The sequence below is a fragment of the Perognathus longimembris genome, chromosome 20, assembly GCF_023159225.1.
Source record: "Perognathus longimembris pacificus isolate PPM17 chromosome 20, ASM2315922v1, whole genome shotgun sequence".
NCBI lineage: Eukaryota > Metazoa > Chordata > Mammalia > Rodentia > Heteromyidae > Perognathus > Perognathus longimembris.
In genome coordinates, this window is record NC_063180.1 from 16,199,199 (window position 1) to 16,212,943 (window position 13,745).

General features: G+C 52.4%; 1 protein-coding gene and 1 pseudogene across 1 annotated transcript; one reads left to right on the top strand and one right to left on the bottom strand.

Annotated features, from left to right (window-relative positions):
• Positions 1–6,055: 6,055 nt before the first annotated feature.
• Positions 6,056–10,698, top strand: LOC125338917 (androgen-binding protein homolog). Its single transcript, XM_048329953.1, has 3 exons — positions 6,056–6,113; positions 6,595–6,776; positions 10,630–10,698. Exons 1-3 carry the CDS (start codon positions 6,056–6,058, stop codon positions 10,696–10,698), a joined length of 309 nt encoding a protein of 102 aa, XP_048185910.1.
• A 2,673-nt stretch (positions 10,699–13,371) lies between these two features.
• LOC125338789 lies at positions 13,372–13,673 on the bottom strand (annotated as a pseudogene).
• Positions 13,674–13,745: the final 72 nt, after the last annotated feature.

Consider the following 13,745-nt stretch of genomic DNA (forward strand, 5'->3'; position numbering starts at 1 on the left):
GATGGGGAGCAGGTCACCCCGACCCGCCGCGGGCCCTCTTATCCCTGCTCCGGGCTCCTCGGTGCTGGGGGAGGGGCCTGGGGCGGGGATGCCCGTAGGGACCCACCCCCATCCCCCGGGATGCAGCACGCGAGCCAGGACCTGTGTGTGCGCTGGCGCCCAGGGACACCTCAGCAGAGGTGGGGAGGCCAAAACCTTCCTGACCCCCCACCCAGAGCGCTGGTCTGCTTCACATCTGGTCACATCTGGATGTGACCTTGACCACAGCCTACTCGGGGCTTTCTGGTCATTTCCTATGGTCGTTTTTCTGTCAGTGGTGGGCCTTGAGCTCATGTCTTAGGCACCGACCCGAGCTTTTCTTTTGTTTTTTGTTCTTTTTTTTTTTTTTTGGCCAGTCCTGGGCCTTGAACTCAGGGCCTGAGCACTGTCCCTAGCTTCCTTTTGCTCAAGGCTAACACTCTGCCACTTGAGCCACAGCGCCACTTCTGGCCGTTTTCTGTATATGTGGTGCTGGGGAATTGAACCCATGGCCTCATGTATGCCAGACAGGCACTCTTGCCACTAGGCCATATCCCCAGCCCCCTGAGCTTTTCTTTTACTGGAGGTTTGCACTGTACCGCGGGAGCCACTGGGCCCCCTCCAGCTTTCTGGTGATTCATGGGAGATAAGAGTCTCAGGAGGTCAGCACTTGTGGCTCACACCTGTCATCCTACCTGTCATCCTACTCAGGAGGCTGAGATCTGAGGATCCAGATTCAAAGCCAGCCCGGGAGAGAAAGTCTGTGAGACTCTTATCTCCAATTAACCCTCACAAAACCTGAAAGAGAGCTGGGCATGTGGCTTAGCGGTAGAGTGCTCGCCTTGTATACTTGAAGCCCTGGGTTCAATTCCTCAGCACCACATACACAGAAAGCGCCAGAAGTGGCGCTGTGGCTCAAGTGGCAGAGTGCTAGCCTTGAGCAAAAAAGAACCCAGGGACAGTGCTCAGGCCCTGATTTCAAGCCCTAGGACTGGCAAAAGAAAAAGAGTCTCACAATAGCACAACAGCTATGTACCAATGATTATATAAGATGAGGCTAAGCAAAATGAACTCCAAGAGAGGGAATCAGGAGGACTTTATTGTTGTCATTATGTTTAATGTACGAGGTGAATTTCCTTTGGTGTACCCCCATGTGGTCACTGTATATGATTTTGGTACGCTGGATATTGCATATATGCTTACCTGAACTAGGGGAGGGAAAGAAAAATGAGGGAGGGTGTAACAAAGATGACAAGAAATGTAATAAAAAAAAATTGTGTGCGATCTGACAAAAAAGAAAAAGTGTCTCATGGACTTTCCTGCCTGGGCTGGTTTTGAACCCCCGTCCTCCGAGTTCAGCCTCCCGCGTAGCTTGGAGTGAACCCCATGCTTGGCAGCTAGTTTTCTGTGAATCGGGAACTCACCAGAGCCCGGCTGTCACCGGGGCCGTGGAGCTCCGGGCAGCCGTATGGCGTTGGCTTTCGTCCTGTCCTGCTTCTCCTCCTCGGGCCGCTGTGCGGCTGGGCGGCGAGGAAGGGCCCAGCGCTTGCTGTGGCCTCCACTCCTGTGGGGTCCACGCCCAGCCCCCCGTCCTGCGGCCTCTGTGGGCTTACCTCACCACGCGAGCCACGCCTGCCAGCCCTCTGCATGCCTGCGGGTCTTCTTCCACACTCTGTGCAATGCAGTGTGTGTGTGTGCGCGCATATGGTTGTATGTATGCAGGTTTGCATGGATGTATTTGTGCGGGTCCTGGGGCTTGAACTCAAGGCCTCAGCACTGCCCCTGAGCATTTTCTACTCAATGCTGGCACTCTACCATTGGAGCCACTGCGCCACTTCTGTTGTTTTGGTGGGAAATAGGAAACAAGAATCTCAAGGACTTTCCTCCCGGGGCTGCCTTTGAACCGTGGCGCCCAGCTCCATCAGCTAGGAGTATAGATGTGAGCTACGGGAGCACGGTAAGTCACAGGCTTTTGACGCAGCCTGCAGGGTGCTGTCTGTGGCTCATGCCTCTAGTCCTAGCTGCTCAGGAGGCTGAGCTCTGAGGATTGCAGTTCGAAGCCAGCCAGGGCAGAAAACTCTGGGAGACTCGGTAATTAACTGCCAAAAAGCCACACGTGGAGCTGTGGGCCAAGTGGTAGAGCATTAACGTTGAATGAAAAAGCTCGGAGAGCGGGGCTGGGGATGTGGCCTAGGGGCAAGAGTGCTTGCCGTGCTTGCCTCGTATACATGAGGCCCTGGGTTCGATTCCCAGCACCACATATACAGAAAACGGCCAGAAGTGGCAAACGGGCCAGAAGTGGCGCTGTGGCTCAAGTGGCAGAGTGCTAGCCTTGAGCAAAAAGAAGCCAGGGACAGTGCTCAGGCCGAGTCCAAGGCCCAGGACTGACAAAAAGAAAAAGCTCGGAGAGTGCCCAGGCAGAGTTCAAGCCCCAGGCACAATTTAACTTGAAAACAAGAACTCAGGGCCAACCCGGATGCTCATCCGGTATCTTCGGAAGAGGGTGACAGGCCCCTGGGGGGGGGGGGCAGCGGGGGGCAGCGCCGCTGCCCACATCTGAGCAGTGGTGACACTTTCTTGGTCTTTGTTCTCGTGGCCTTGGCCTGAGTCACTTTGAGCAGGTGGCACAGAGCGCTTGTCGCTCTTCCTGTGCAGCACAGCACTGGGGAGGGCACTGGGCCTCCATGTGCCAGGCAAGGCTCTACCTGTGACCCCAGCCCTGGGCTCCCGGCCAGGGTGCTTTCCTCCTCATTTACACCACAATAAAAAAGACTCCAGGGCTCAGCCTGCCATCCTGGGCACTCAGGAGGCTGAGCCCTGAGGGTCACAGCTTGAAGCCAGCTTGGGCAGGAAAGTCCATGAGACTCTTCAATTCATCCATGAAAAGAACTGGAGGGGCTGCAAATGTGGCTTAATGGCAGAGTGCTTGCCTAGCATGCATGACATCCTGGGTTCGAGTCCTTTGAGTCCTCAGTACAACATACACAGAAAAAGCTGGAAGTGGCGCTGTGGCTCAAGCGATAGAGTGCTAGCAATTGAAAGCATAGGTCCCAGCCATCCCAGAAGACCATGCAGAGATAATCACAGACAGGAGAAGGTTCATAAGGAGGTTTATTAGTGGGGCCATAGTTCCCACAGGAGAGGGAGCTACATGGCGTCTGCACCTTATCCAGGTGGCAGCTTCTCTCTCTGGGGATAAAGGGGAAGTAGTTAGGTAGTGAGTAGGCGTGGCTCATTAGGTACGGGTGGATCTGGGGGCTAGTGGGAAGAGCTGAGGACCTGAGGCTGGGGAAATGCTAACATTCCCCCATTTGTTGTTTATTAATAACAGAGGAGCGGTACCAGGCTGGGAGTGTGGGCGGAGGTTGTTTCTTCTGGAGCTAATTCCTGCTGTAAAGGGGCGAAGTAGTCAGGGGTCCCCGATTTGTCATTTGGCCTGGTACCGTCCAAGAAGTATTTGACAGTTTGGTTGGTAAAAGTCCTCATCATTTCCACGAGAATGGTTATCAGGGCCAATGGGTGTCATGGTCTCCTCTGGCTACCTCCTGCAGCTGGGCACATCAAGGAGTCACTGGGGCTGGGGTCTTCAGGGTCCAGATCTGTGCTGGGCAGAGCAGTGTAGTAAGAGGATGGCCTTGAACTGTAACAAAGGCAAGTGCAAGTTTTTGTCCAGATGGAAAATGGACAGGTATGGACATTAGGTGGGTAAACAACTATTCCTCTTGATCTCCTGGCTCTGATTAATTTTGAAAGGGCAAGTTTAAATTGACTCCATTTAAGATGAGACTTTATCTCCTCTTATTCCTCTCCATGGTTCCTCGTTGTCAGGACTGACCTCGTCCTGAAGGTCTAAGTGCTCATTGCTTGGATAGCTTGTCCCAGTTGGCATTCACGGGGTTTGAACTCAAGGCCTGGGCACTGTCCCTGAGCACTTCTGCTTGAGGCTAGTGCTCTACCACCTGAGCCACGTTGCCACTTTCAGCATTTGGCTGGTTCTCTTGAGCTAAGCTTCCAGTCTGGCTCTTCTGGTTAGTTGCAAGATGGAGTTTTAGAGGGATTTTTTTTTTTTCTGCCCAGGCTGGCTTCGAACAGCAATCCAAGAAGTCTTAGCCATAAAAGCCCTTTTTATTTCCAATTACAGCAACAGGAGAACGATAGGAGTAGAGCTTACCTGTAACTTGTTGAGAACTGACCAACAAATACTTGCCAGAGTTCTGCTGTAACACTGAGAACAGCAGACTAAATGAGATCCATGTGCCATCAAATCAAATCATATCATTTAATCTTACCGGCAGGTGGAAGAGAGCACAAATGAATAATAATCAAGAAGGCAAAGGGTCAGGTCAATGTAAAAGTCTCAGCTTCAGCGTCTTCCATCCCGAATCAGCAGGCCTCTTTAGTCATGTGTGATGGAGGCAGGCAGGAGAGACGGGTTGGATCTGGGTGAGGCTGTAGTGGCTTCTCTCAGAGTCCCCTGGATAGATTGTCACGCATCCTGCTGGTTGCCTGAAAATTTCTACACAGACTGGTTAAAGACATTTGAAATCTCCCAGTATTCCCTGGTTGCTTACTCTTAGTACTCTGGCTTTTGTAGGCTGGTGCCCTACTGGTTTAAGCAGGGTGACAACTTTAAAAAGATTTTAGAAGGATTAGGCCTTTAACCATCTTCCTAGTCATAAAATCCACACAGACCAAAGGCCAACCAAGTCTGCAGCAGCCACGACAGTTTCTGAGGCATGGAGGGGGAAGACACCAATGCTACCCCAATGCAACCCTATGGCCCCCAACACAACTCTGATGCTTTTTTTTTTTTTTTTTTTTTTTTTTTTTTTTTTTTTTGGCCAGTCCTGGGCCTTGGACTCAGGGCCTGAGCACTGTCCCTGGCTTCTTTTTTGCTCAAGGCTAGCACTCTGCCACTTGAGCCACAGCGCCACTTCTGGCCATTTTCTGTATATGTGGTGCTGGGGAATCAAACCCAGGGCTTCAAGTATACAAGGCAAGCGCTCTTGCCACTAGGCTATATCCCCAGCCCTCTGATGCTTTTAACCTGGGAGTAAGTCAAATCCACCAGGGAACCTATCCCAGGTTCGGCACCAATGAAAGCATAGGTCCCAGCCATCCCAGAGGACCGTGGGGAGATAATCACAGGCAGGAGAAGAAGGTTCATAAGGAGGTTTATTAGTGGGGGCATAGTTCCCACGGGAGAGGGAGCTACACAGCGTCTGCACCTTATCCAGGTGGCAGCTTCTCTCTCTGGGGGTAAAGGGGAAGAAGGTAGATAGTGAGTAGGAGTGGCTCATTAGTGGGTCATGGGTAGATCTGGGCGCTAGTGGGAGGAGCTGAGGACCTGAGGCTAGGGAAATGCTAACAGCAATAACCACACAAAAGATGAGACCCAGGAATTAGTTTCTTTAGGGGTGAGAGGAAGCTGGGTAGGTGAGGGTCTTGTCAGCCTCCAGAGTCCCCCCATACGCACCCGAGACGGTGTGAATCAGAGCCCTAAGATGGCATCCAGCAGTTCTGGGGAGGCCCAAGCTGCATGGCCAGGGCTAAGGCATTCAAAAGATCTGTGCAGGGTCCGCACCCAAGTCCCCAGGTCTAAGCAGGGCCAGTGCCAGCTTTCTGGATTTTTGGCCACCGACTCATCCTAGGTTCCTGTGCCTGGCTCCCCATCCTGGTTTGGGGGAGCTTTCTGCAATGGAGGCCAAGGACCTGCCAGGAAGCATGATTTTTGGGGGCCATGACAATAGGACGTGGGACTCCAGATGGATGCACAGGAAAAGGTCAGCCATCATTGCTCTTTTGGCAAAGGTTCAAACCAGGTTTTTGCCCCAGAGGCTACAGCATCAGGACAAACATCTCTGCCATTTGCTTCCTGGTGGGAGGGATTTCCTGTGTTGACTCACCCCACCGGCTGGACCAATGGGGACTCAGGGGGCCTGGCCAATGGGCAGGGGGCCCAGCAGGGGGAGGCTGGGCTGGGGGGGCTGGAGCACAGAGGTTTAAAATGCAGTGGAACCCCTGCCCCAGCAGAGCTATGAAGCGGTCTCTGCTCCTGCTGGCCTTGCTGGTGACAGAGCTGGGCTTCCACACAGGTGGGAGGGCAGGGGGCCTTTTGGGTCCTTCCACAGGCCTCTCCAAGTCCTGTATAAGGACAGATGGAGGGATGTCTGGGAGGTCCCTGCTCAGAATCCTGAGGAAACCCCAAAGCGTGGAGCCTCTGATGAAAGGGGAATGTGGGGGGGGGGGGGTTGCACAGGCCTCTTGGGAAACAGTTTGGATGAGGGTCCCTTTTTTGTGGTGGGGGTTGGTTGTGGGGCTTGAACTCTGTGCCTGGGCGCTGTCCCTGAGCTCTTCAGCTCAAGGCTAGTGCTCTGCAACCTGAGCCACAGCGCCACTTCTGGTTTTCCGGTGGTTTGTTGGAGATGAGTCTCGTGGACTTTTCTGCCCTGGCTGGCTTTGAACCGCGATCTTCAGATCTCAAGTTTCCTGGGTTGTTAGGATGACAGGCGTGAGCCACCAGCGCCGGCTGGCGCAGGGGCTTTAAAGGTGGGTCTTTACTGACTGTGTTTACAGCCCAGAGTTGTCCGGTGTTTTATGGCATCTTTGGAGCTTTGGCCTCTGGGAGCCAGATCGCCTTGAACGCCTCCCTGGCGGGAGTGAGCGCCACCGAGGAGGAAAAGGCGGCCTTCGGGAAGATCCAGGAGTGCTACAACGAGGCGGGACTGCTAGGGAAGCTCCTGGATTTCCTTGTCATGGTAACATGCTCCCTGAGCCCCGCCCTATAGATGGCTTCCTCCAGATAAAGCAGGCCCTCAGCAAAATATCAGCTGGGCACACTGCCCCCCACGGCCCAGGCAGGTGGCACCTCCACTGGGCACAGCCAGACTGCTCTTGCCACACGTATGCCACCAAAAAGCAAGAAGTGCAAATGTTGCACATGTGGTAGATTGCTCGCCTGGAGCATACAGATCTCAGGGACGTAGGGGACTAATGGAACAGTAATTGAATTTTAACTCTGGCTAGCAAAGGCTTTATGCACATATGTGCTGGTGGTTGGGCTTAAACTCAGGACATGGGCTCTGTCCCTTGACTTTCTTTTGGCCCCACCCCTTAAGCCACCGCTCCCCCTGCAGCTCTTTGCTGGTTAGAGATAAGAATCTGGGGGGGGAGGGGGGGGCTAGGAACATGGCCTAGTAGAGTGCTTGCCTGGTATACATGAAGCCCTGGGTTCGATTCCTCAGCACCACATACACAGAAGAAAAAAAAAAAGGCCAGAAGTGGCGCTGTGGCTCAAGTGGCAGAGTGCTAGCTTTGAGCAGAAAGAAGCCAGGGACAGTGCTCAGGCCCTGAGTTCAAGCCCCAGGACTGGCAAAAAACGAAACCAAACCAAGAATCTCCTGGGCTCCACTGTGCTGGGTGCTTTGAACCTTGATCCTCAGATGGCAGCCTCCCGGCCTCCGGAGCAGCTGGGATGTCGGAGGGGGGGGGGGGGAAGGGCACCCAGCTATGGCTATGAGAGGGGGCCTACAGCACGCACTGGCATGCGGGCAGAGGGTTATTGGTATTTTTTGTCCGTTGTGGGGTTTGAACACTGTTCCCTCATACTCTCCCTGAGCCTCTTTGTGCTCAAGGCCAGCACTCTACCGCTTGAGCCACAGCGCCACTTCTGGTTTCTGAGTGGTTAATTACAGATCAGAGTCTGGCCGGGACTTTTCTGCCCAGGCTGGCCTCAAACAGGCGTGAGCCACCAGCATCTGGCTCACATGCGTGTGTTTAGAACACGTTCATATCTCATGTACCTGATATACCATCGGGTACAGGACATTTTTCAGAATCCTACACTCAACTGCCTACCCCGCCCTCATGTCCTCCAGAACCTTCTCCCACACTGGGGAGACGCTCACACTCTTTTTTTTTTTTTTCCACTGAACGGTCAATTTTTGACCTTTATATGTTGAGCAGTTGTTTGGTTTTAGTTACATAGTGTAGAGTCGCTGACCTAAACCTGTGGGAAATACCATTTGAAAAGAAGTTTTTGGTTTCACAGACCTGGTCTCTACTGTCTCCCCCTCCTCCCACCTTAAGAGTCATATATCAGGGAGATCATGCCCCTTTGTTTTCTGTATTCTAGGCTTGTCTCACTCAACATTATTTGTTCAAGTTCTGACCATTTCCCTGAGAATGCCAATATTTCACCATTTCTAATCGCTATGTAGTATTCCATTGTGTATAGGTACCATATTTTTTGCATCCATTCATCTGTGGAGGGGCATCTGGGTTGTTATATTTTGGTTCTTGTGAATTATGCAGCGATAAACATGGAAGTGCAAATGTCTTTTTGATATCTTGGGACCTGCTGTTCAGGACAGATGCCTAGGAGTGGTATGGCTGGGTCATAGGGTAGGTCTATATTGAGCTTTTTGAGAAACCTCCATACTGTTCTCCAAAGTGGTTGTACTAATTTGCACTCCCACCAACAATGGAGAAGGGTTCCTCTTTCCCCGCACCTCCTCCAGCATTTGTTGTTGCCTGAGTTCAGAGTATAGGCCATTCTAACTGGAGTGAGGTGGTATCTCAGGGTTGTTTTTATTTGCATTTCCTTTACTGCCAGGGATGTTAAACATTTCCTCATATGTTTCTTTGCCATTTTTATCTCTTCTCTTGTGAAGTCTCTCTTTAGCTCCTTTGCCCATTTCCTAATTGGTTTACTGGGCTTGGAGGGGCTTAGTTTTTTGAGTTCTCTGTAGATGACAGATATTAGGTCATGCTGTGCTGATAAAGATCCTTTCCCATATGGTTGGCTGTCTTTCTAGTTTGGTGGCTTGTCCTTAGCTGTGCAGAAACTTTTTTTTTTTTTTTTGCCAGTTTTGGGATTTGGACTCAGGGCCTGAGCACTGCCCCTGGCTTCCTTTTGCTCAAGGCTAGCACTCTGCCACTTGAGCCACAGCGCCCCTTCTGGCCATTTTCTGTATACATGGTGCTGGGGAATCGAACCTAGGGCTTCATGTATGGGAGGCAAGCTCTCTTGCCACTAGGCTATATCCCCAGCCCCAGAAACTTTTTAATTTGTAGTAGTCCCATTTGTCGAGTCTCTCCCCTATTTGTTGTGCCCCTGGGACTCTATTCAGGAAGTTCCTTCCTGTGCCTATAAGTTCTAACGTCTTCCCTACTCTGTCCTTCAGTAGTTTCAGGGTTTCAGGTCTGATATTGAGGTCCTTGATCCATTTTGAGTTGATCTCGGTGCATGGTGATAGGCTTGGGTCTACTTTGAGTTTTCTGCATATGGCTGCCCAGTTCTCCCAGCACCAGTAGTTGAAGAGGGTCTGTTTATTCCATTGTATGTCCTTAGCTCCTTTGTCAAATATCAGTTGACTCTAAGAGTGCGGTTTTATTTCTGGGTCTTCAATTCTATTCCACTGGTCTTCAGGTCTGTATTTATACCAATACCAGGCTATTTTTGTTATGATGGTCCTATAGTAGAGCCTGAAGTCTGGTATTGTGATACCTCCTGCACTGCTTTTTTTTGCCTAGAATTGCTTTGGCTATTCTAGGTCTTTTGCTGTTCCATATGAATTTATGGGTTGCTTTCTCTATTTCAGTGAAGAATGTAGAGGGGATTTTGATGGGGATTGCATTGAATTTGTATAACAATTTGGGCAATATGGCCATTTTCACTATATTGATTCTGCCTACCCACGAGCATGGGAGGTCTTTCCATCTCCTTATGTCTTCTTTGATTTCCTTTATTAGATTTTTTTTTTTTTCCAGTCCTGGGCCTTGGACTCAGGGCCTGAGCACTGTCCCTGGCTTCTTTTTGCTCAAGGCTAGCACTCTGCCACTTGAGCCACAGCGTCACTTCTGGCCATTTTCTATATATGTGGTGCTGAGGAATCAAACCTAGGGCTTCATGTATGGGAGGCAAGCACTCTTGCCACTAGGCCATGTTCCCAGCCCCTTTATTAGGTTTTTATAGTTCTCATTAAATAGGTCCATCACGTCTTTGGTTAGGTTGATCCCTAGGTACTTTATTCTTTTTTTGGCTACTGTAAAAGGAATTATTTCCATAATTTCCTTTTCTGTTTGTACATTGCTGGTGTACAGAAAAGCTGCTGACTTTTGTGGATTGATTTTGTAGCCTGCTACTTTGCCAAAATGGTTTATTAGGTGTAGGAGTTTGGGGACTGAGTTTTTTGGGTCCTTCAGATATAAGATCATGTCGTCTGCGAATAGGGATAGCTTGATTTCTTCCTTGCTGATGTGGATCCCTTTGATGTCCTCCTCTTGTCTTATTGCTATGGCTAGGGATTCCAGTACTATATTGAAAAGAAGTGGGGAGAGTGGGCATCCTTGTCTTGTTCCTGAGTTTAGGGGGAATGATTTTAGTTTCTCCCCATTAAATATGATGTTAGCAGCTCACACTCTTGATAGTTGTGCATGTCCTCCAGCCCCACTCTGGGAGAAGGGCTACCATGTGAGCCAGAGTTCCAGCTGCGATGGGGCACAGTCATGGGGATGAGAGGTGGGGAGATGGGGGGGGGGGGCTGGCTCGTCCTGGCAGAGGTCCAGGACCTGCCGCACCTCCATTTCACCTGTCTTTCTCTTTTCCAGGGCACCATCACCACCAGCTCAGAATGCAAGCTGTTTTATACCAAGTCGCTCACTCCATTTGGGTCTTAGAGGGCTGAGTCCTGTGCCACTGGTGCCTGACGGGGGCTCCACCATGACCACCCCATCATGATGGGCTCTATCCCAGAGGCTGGAACCCAGCCGCGTCCCCAAGGCCCACTCCACTCAGGTGTCTGAATAAAGTCTGACAGCCCCGCTCCATGTGCCTGGTGTGTGCAGTGCCGCAGGGAGCGTGCAGATCCTCGGCCCCGCGTGCCTGGTGTGTGTGTGCCCTGGGGGGTGTGCAGGTCCTGGTGGGAAATCTTGGGAAGTGGCACGTGTGGTCACGTGGTGTGGTGTCTAGAGTCTGGCGAACCAGGCTGACTCAAGGCCTGGCCACTGAGTTCCTATGTGATCTCGGGCCACAGCCATTTCACCTTTCTGTGGGTAAAAATAGGGGCCGTGTAAGGACTAAGTGGCATAGACACACATATCATATGTGTGTGGTGCTGAGGAATCGAACCCAGGGCCTCACGCGTGCAGGGCGAGCGCTCCACCGCTGAGCCACACTGCTGGCCCCACTACTGGCTCTCCGGGGCTCACGGGGGTGAGCATCTCGCGGCCTTCCCGGCCACAGCCTCGGCACCGGCCCCTCGGCCACATATATACACATGTGTGTATGTATATATGTATGTATATAAGCCACATGCATCACCTGCCAGATGTCAGGAATGAAATCATGTCAGTTGCTAGCACACGGATGGAGCTGGAGCTCATGACTGTGAAGTGAAATGAGTCGGGTCCTCAAACACTGAAGCCGCGTTTGCTTTATTTATTTATTTATTTATTTTTGGCCAATCCTGGGCCTTGAACTCAGGGCCTGAGCTTCCTTTTGCTCAAGGCTAGCACTCTGCCACTTGAGCCACAGCACCACTTCTAGCCATTTTCTGTATATGTGGTGCTGGGGAATTGAACCCAGGGCCTCATGTATGCAAGGCAAGCTCTCTTGCCACTAGGCCATATCCCCAGCCCCCCGCATTTGCTTTATTACTACAGGGAAGCTTGGAGGAAGCAGAGGAAAACATTAAAGGCACAGGGTGGAGCTGGTGGCTCACGCCTGCAGTTCTAATGACTCAGGAGGCTGAGATCCACAGAATCAGGGTTCAAAACCAACCTAGGGAGGGAAGTCTATGAGACTCCATGTGCAAAATAACCAGCACAATAAACAGCAGGGATGGAAGCGTGGTTCAAGTGGTAGGGCCTCTCTGGTGGCCTGATTCTCATACCATTGATCTCACCCCCCCACACACACATAAGTTCATGGGTCAGAATGTGCCCCCAGGCCCCAAGCTTGGTGTGGGTCCTTTCTCCCCAGCACAGGAAAACAACCTGGGGGTTCCTTAAAATGCAAATTGTACAATATAGTATGCACATCCTACTCCTGGGTGCATCTCCAAGAGAGATAAAGCCAGTACACAAAAGACAAAGCTGCATTTCTGCAGCGGGGACTGTTCACACAACAGCTCAGTTCCTGCCCAGGTCTCAGCGAGTCCTGTGTGCTGGGCTACCCCAGGTGCAGTCTGCAGGGCTATGAAGCAGCCCTTGAGGTTTCGTAGCAGGAGGGAAAACTACATTACCCAGGGGCCTCCACGCGAGGCGGCGGAATAAAGGCGGGACTTCCGGGGCTGTGGGGAATGCTTCGGGTTGGGGCGCCGGGCGAGCTTCCGCGCTTGTTTGAGGAGAGGCGGAGGCAGTGCGGGCTCGGGGAGCGGGGTTCGGGGAGACTCCGGCGTGGCTCCCGGTCCTGTGACTGCGGCCCCAGGCGTCACCTGTCCGGACCCCGCGTCCCATGCCGGGAGCCCCGCCGTGGCGTAGGCCCCGCCCCGTCAGATTAGGATTTGCCCGGGTTCCCGGATGCTGTGCCCGCGGGGCGGTGACGGGGTCATAGCGGGATGGGCTGGGCGCAGGGGTCCTCGGGGAAGCCCCGTGGACATCCGGGACCCCTCCCGCGGGACCAGAGCCCGGCGGTAACGCGCATGCAGGGGCAGAGGCTGCGTGGCCCGCAAGCGTGGAGGAGTTGCGCGCACGCCACGCCTGTAATCCAGGTGCTCGGGAGGCCGAGGCCGCGGCCAGGAAGGCCGCGAGATGCTCACCCCCGTGAGCCCCGGAGAGCCGGCAGTGTGGCTCAGCGGTGGAGCGCTCGCCTTAGCACGCGTGAGGCCCTGGGTTCGATTCCTCAGCACCACACACAGAGCAGGAGCCGGAAGTAGCGCTGTGGCTCAGGTGGTAGAGTGCTAAAAAAAAAAAAGAAGCCAGGGCTGGGGATATAGCCTAGTGTCAAGAGTGCCTGCCTCGGATACACGAGGCCCTAGGTTCGATTCCCCAGCACCACATATACAGAAAACGGCCAGAAGCGGCGCTGTGGCTCAAGTGGCAGAGTGCTAGCCTTGAGCGGGAAGAAGCCAGGGACAGTGCTCAGGCCCTGAGTTCAAGGCCCAGGACTGGCAAAAAAAAAAAACAAGCTGAAAGTGGAGATGTGGCTCAGATGGTAGAGCGCCGCCAGCCTTAAGCAAAAAGCTCAGGGACTGGGTCCAGGTCTCGAGTTCAACCCCCTGTGGGCACACATACATGATTTGTTTTCCAAGTTTCAGAGATTTATTAATCAGTGTTTAATCCCACAAAGCAACATAACCATGTCATGCATTTGCAGGCACCATTTCCTCAAGTGGAAAGTTGTGCGATGGCTTCTGAAAGACCTTCATTTTAAGCAGCTTTATTGTGAGGAGTTTTTAATTTAGAAGTCTGGCCCTTCTTTCTTCAGTTTGCTGTAGTTGACGTTCACTGAGTAGAACTTGTGCTGATCATTGGGACCCAGTTTGTTCCAGGGTTCTGGGTTATTCTTCCTGTCCTAACTTACATCTGGGTTGAACAGGGCCAGGTGAGTCACATGCAGTGCTGCTCCAGTACCTCCCGCTCCAATAAACACAAAGGGGGGGGGGGATCAGGCTTGGATGTTTCTTGGCCTGGTTGAGGATCCGACAGAGCATGTTTGCAGCAGAGGCCTGACACTCAACCTGAACCCTGGCGGGTGCAGACGACCAATATCACCCAGATCCCCA

What these genes read in the sequence shown, in the direction of transcription:
- LOC125338917 (XM_048329953.1), top strand. Translation starts at nt 6,056, where the DNA reads ATGAAGCGGTCTCTGCTCCTGCTGGCCTTGCTGGTGACAGAGCTGGGC. An exon ending in AGAGCTGGGCTTCCACACAG is followed by an intron (nt 6,114 to 6,594) that starts GTGGGAGGGCAG and finishes CTGTGTTTACAG; the next exon opens with CCCAGAGTTGTCCGGTGTTT. An exon ending in TCCTGGATTTCCTTGTCATG is followed by an intron (nt 6,777 to 10,629) that starts GTAACATGCTCC and finishes TCTCTTTTCCAG; the next exon opens with GGCACCATCACCACCAGCTC.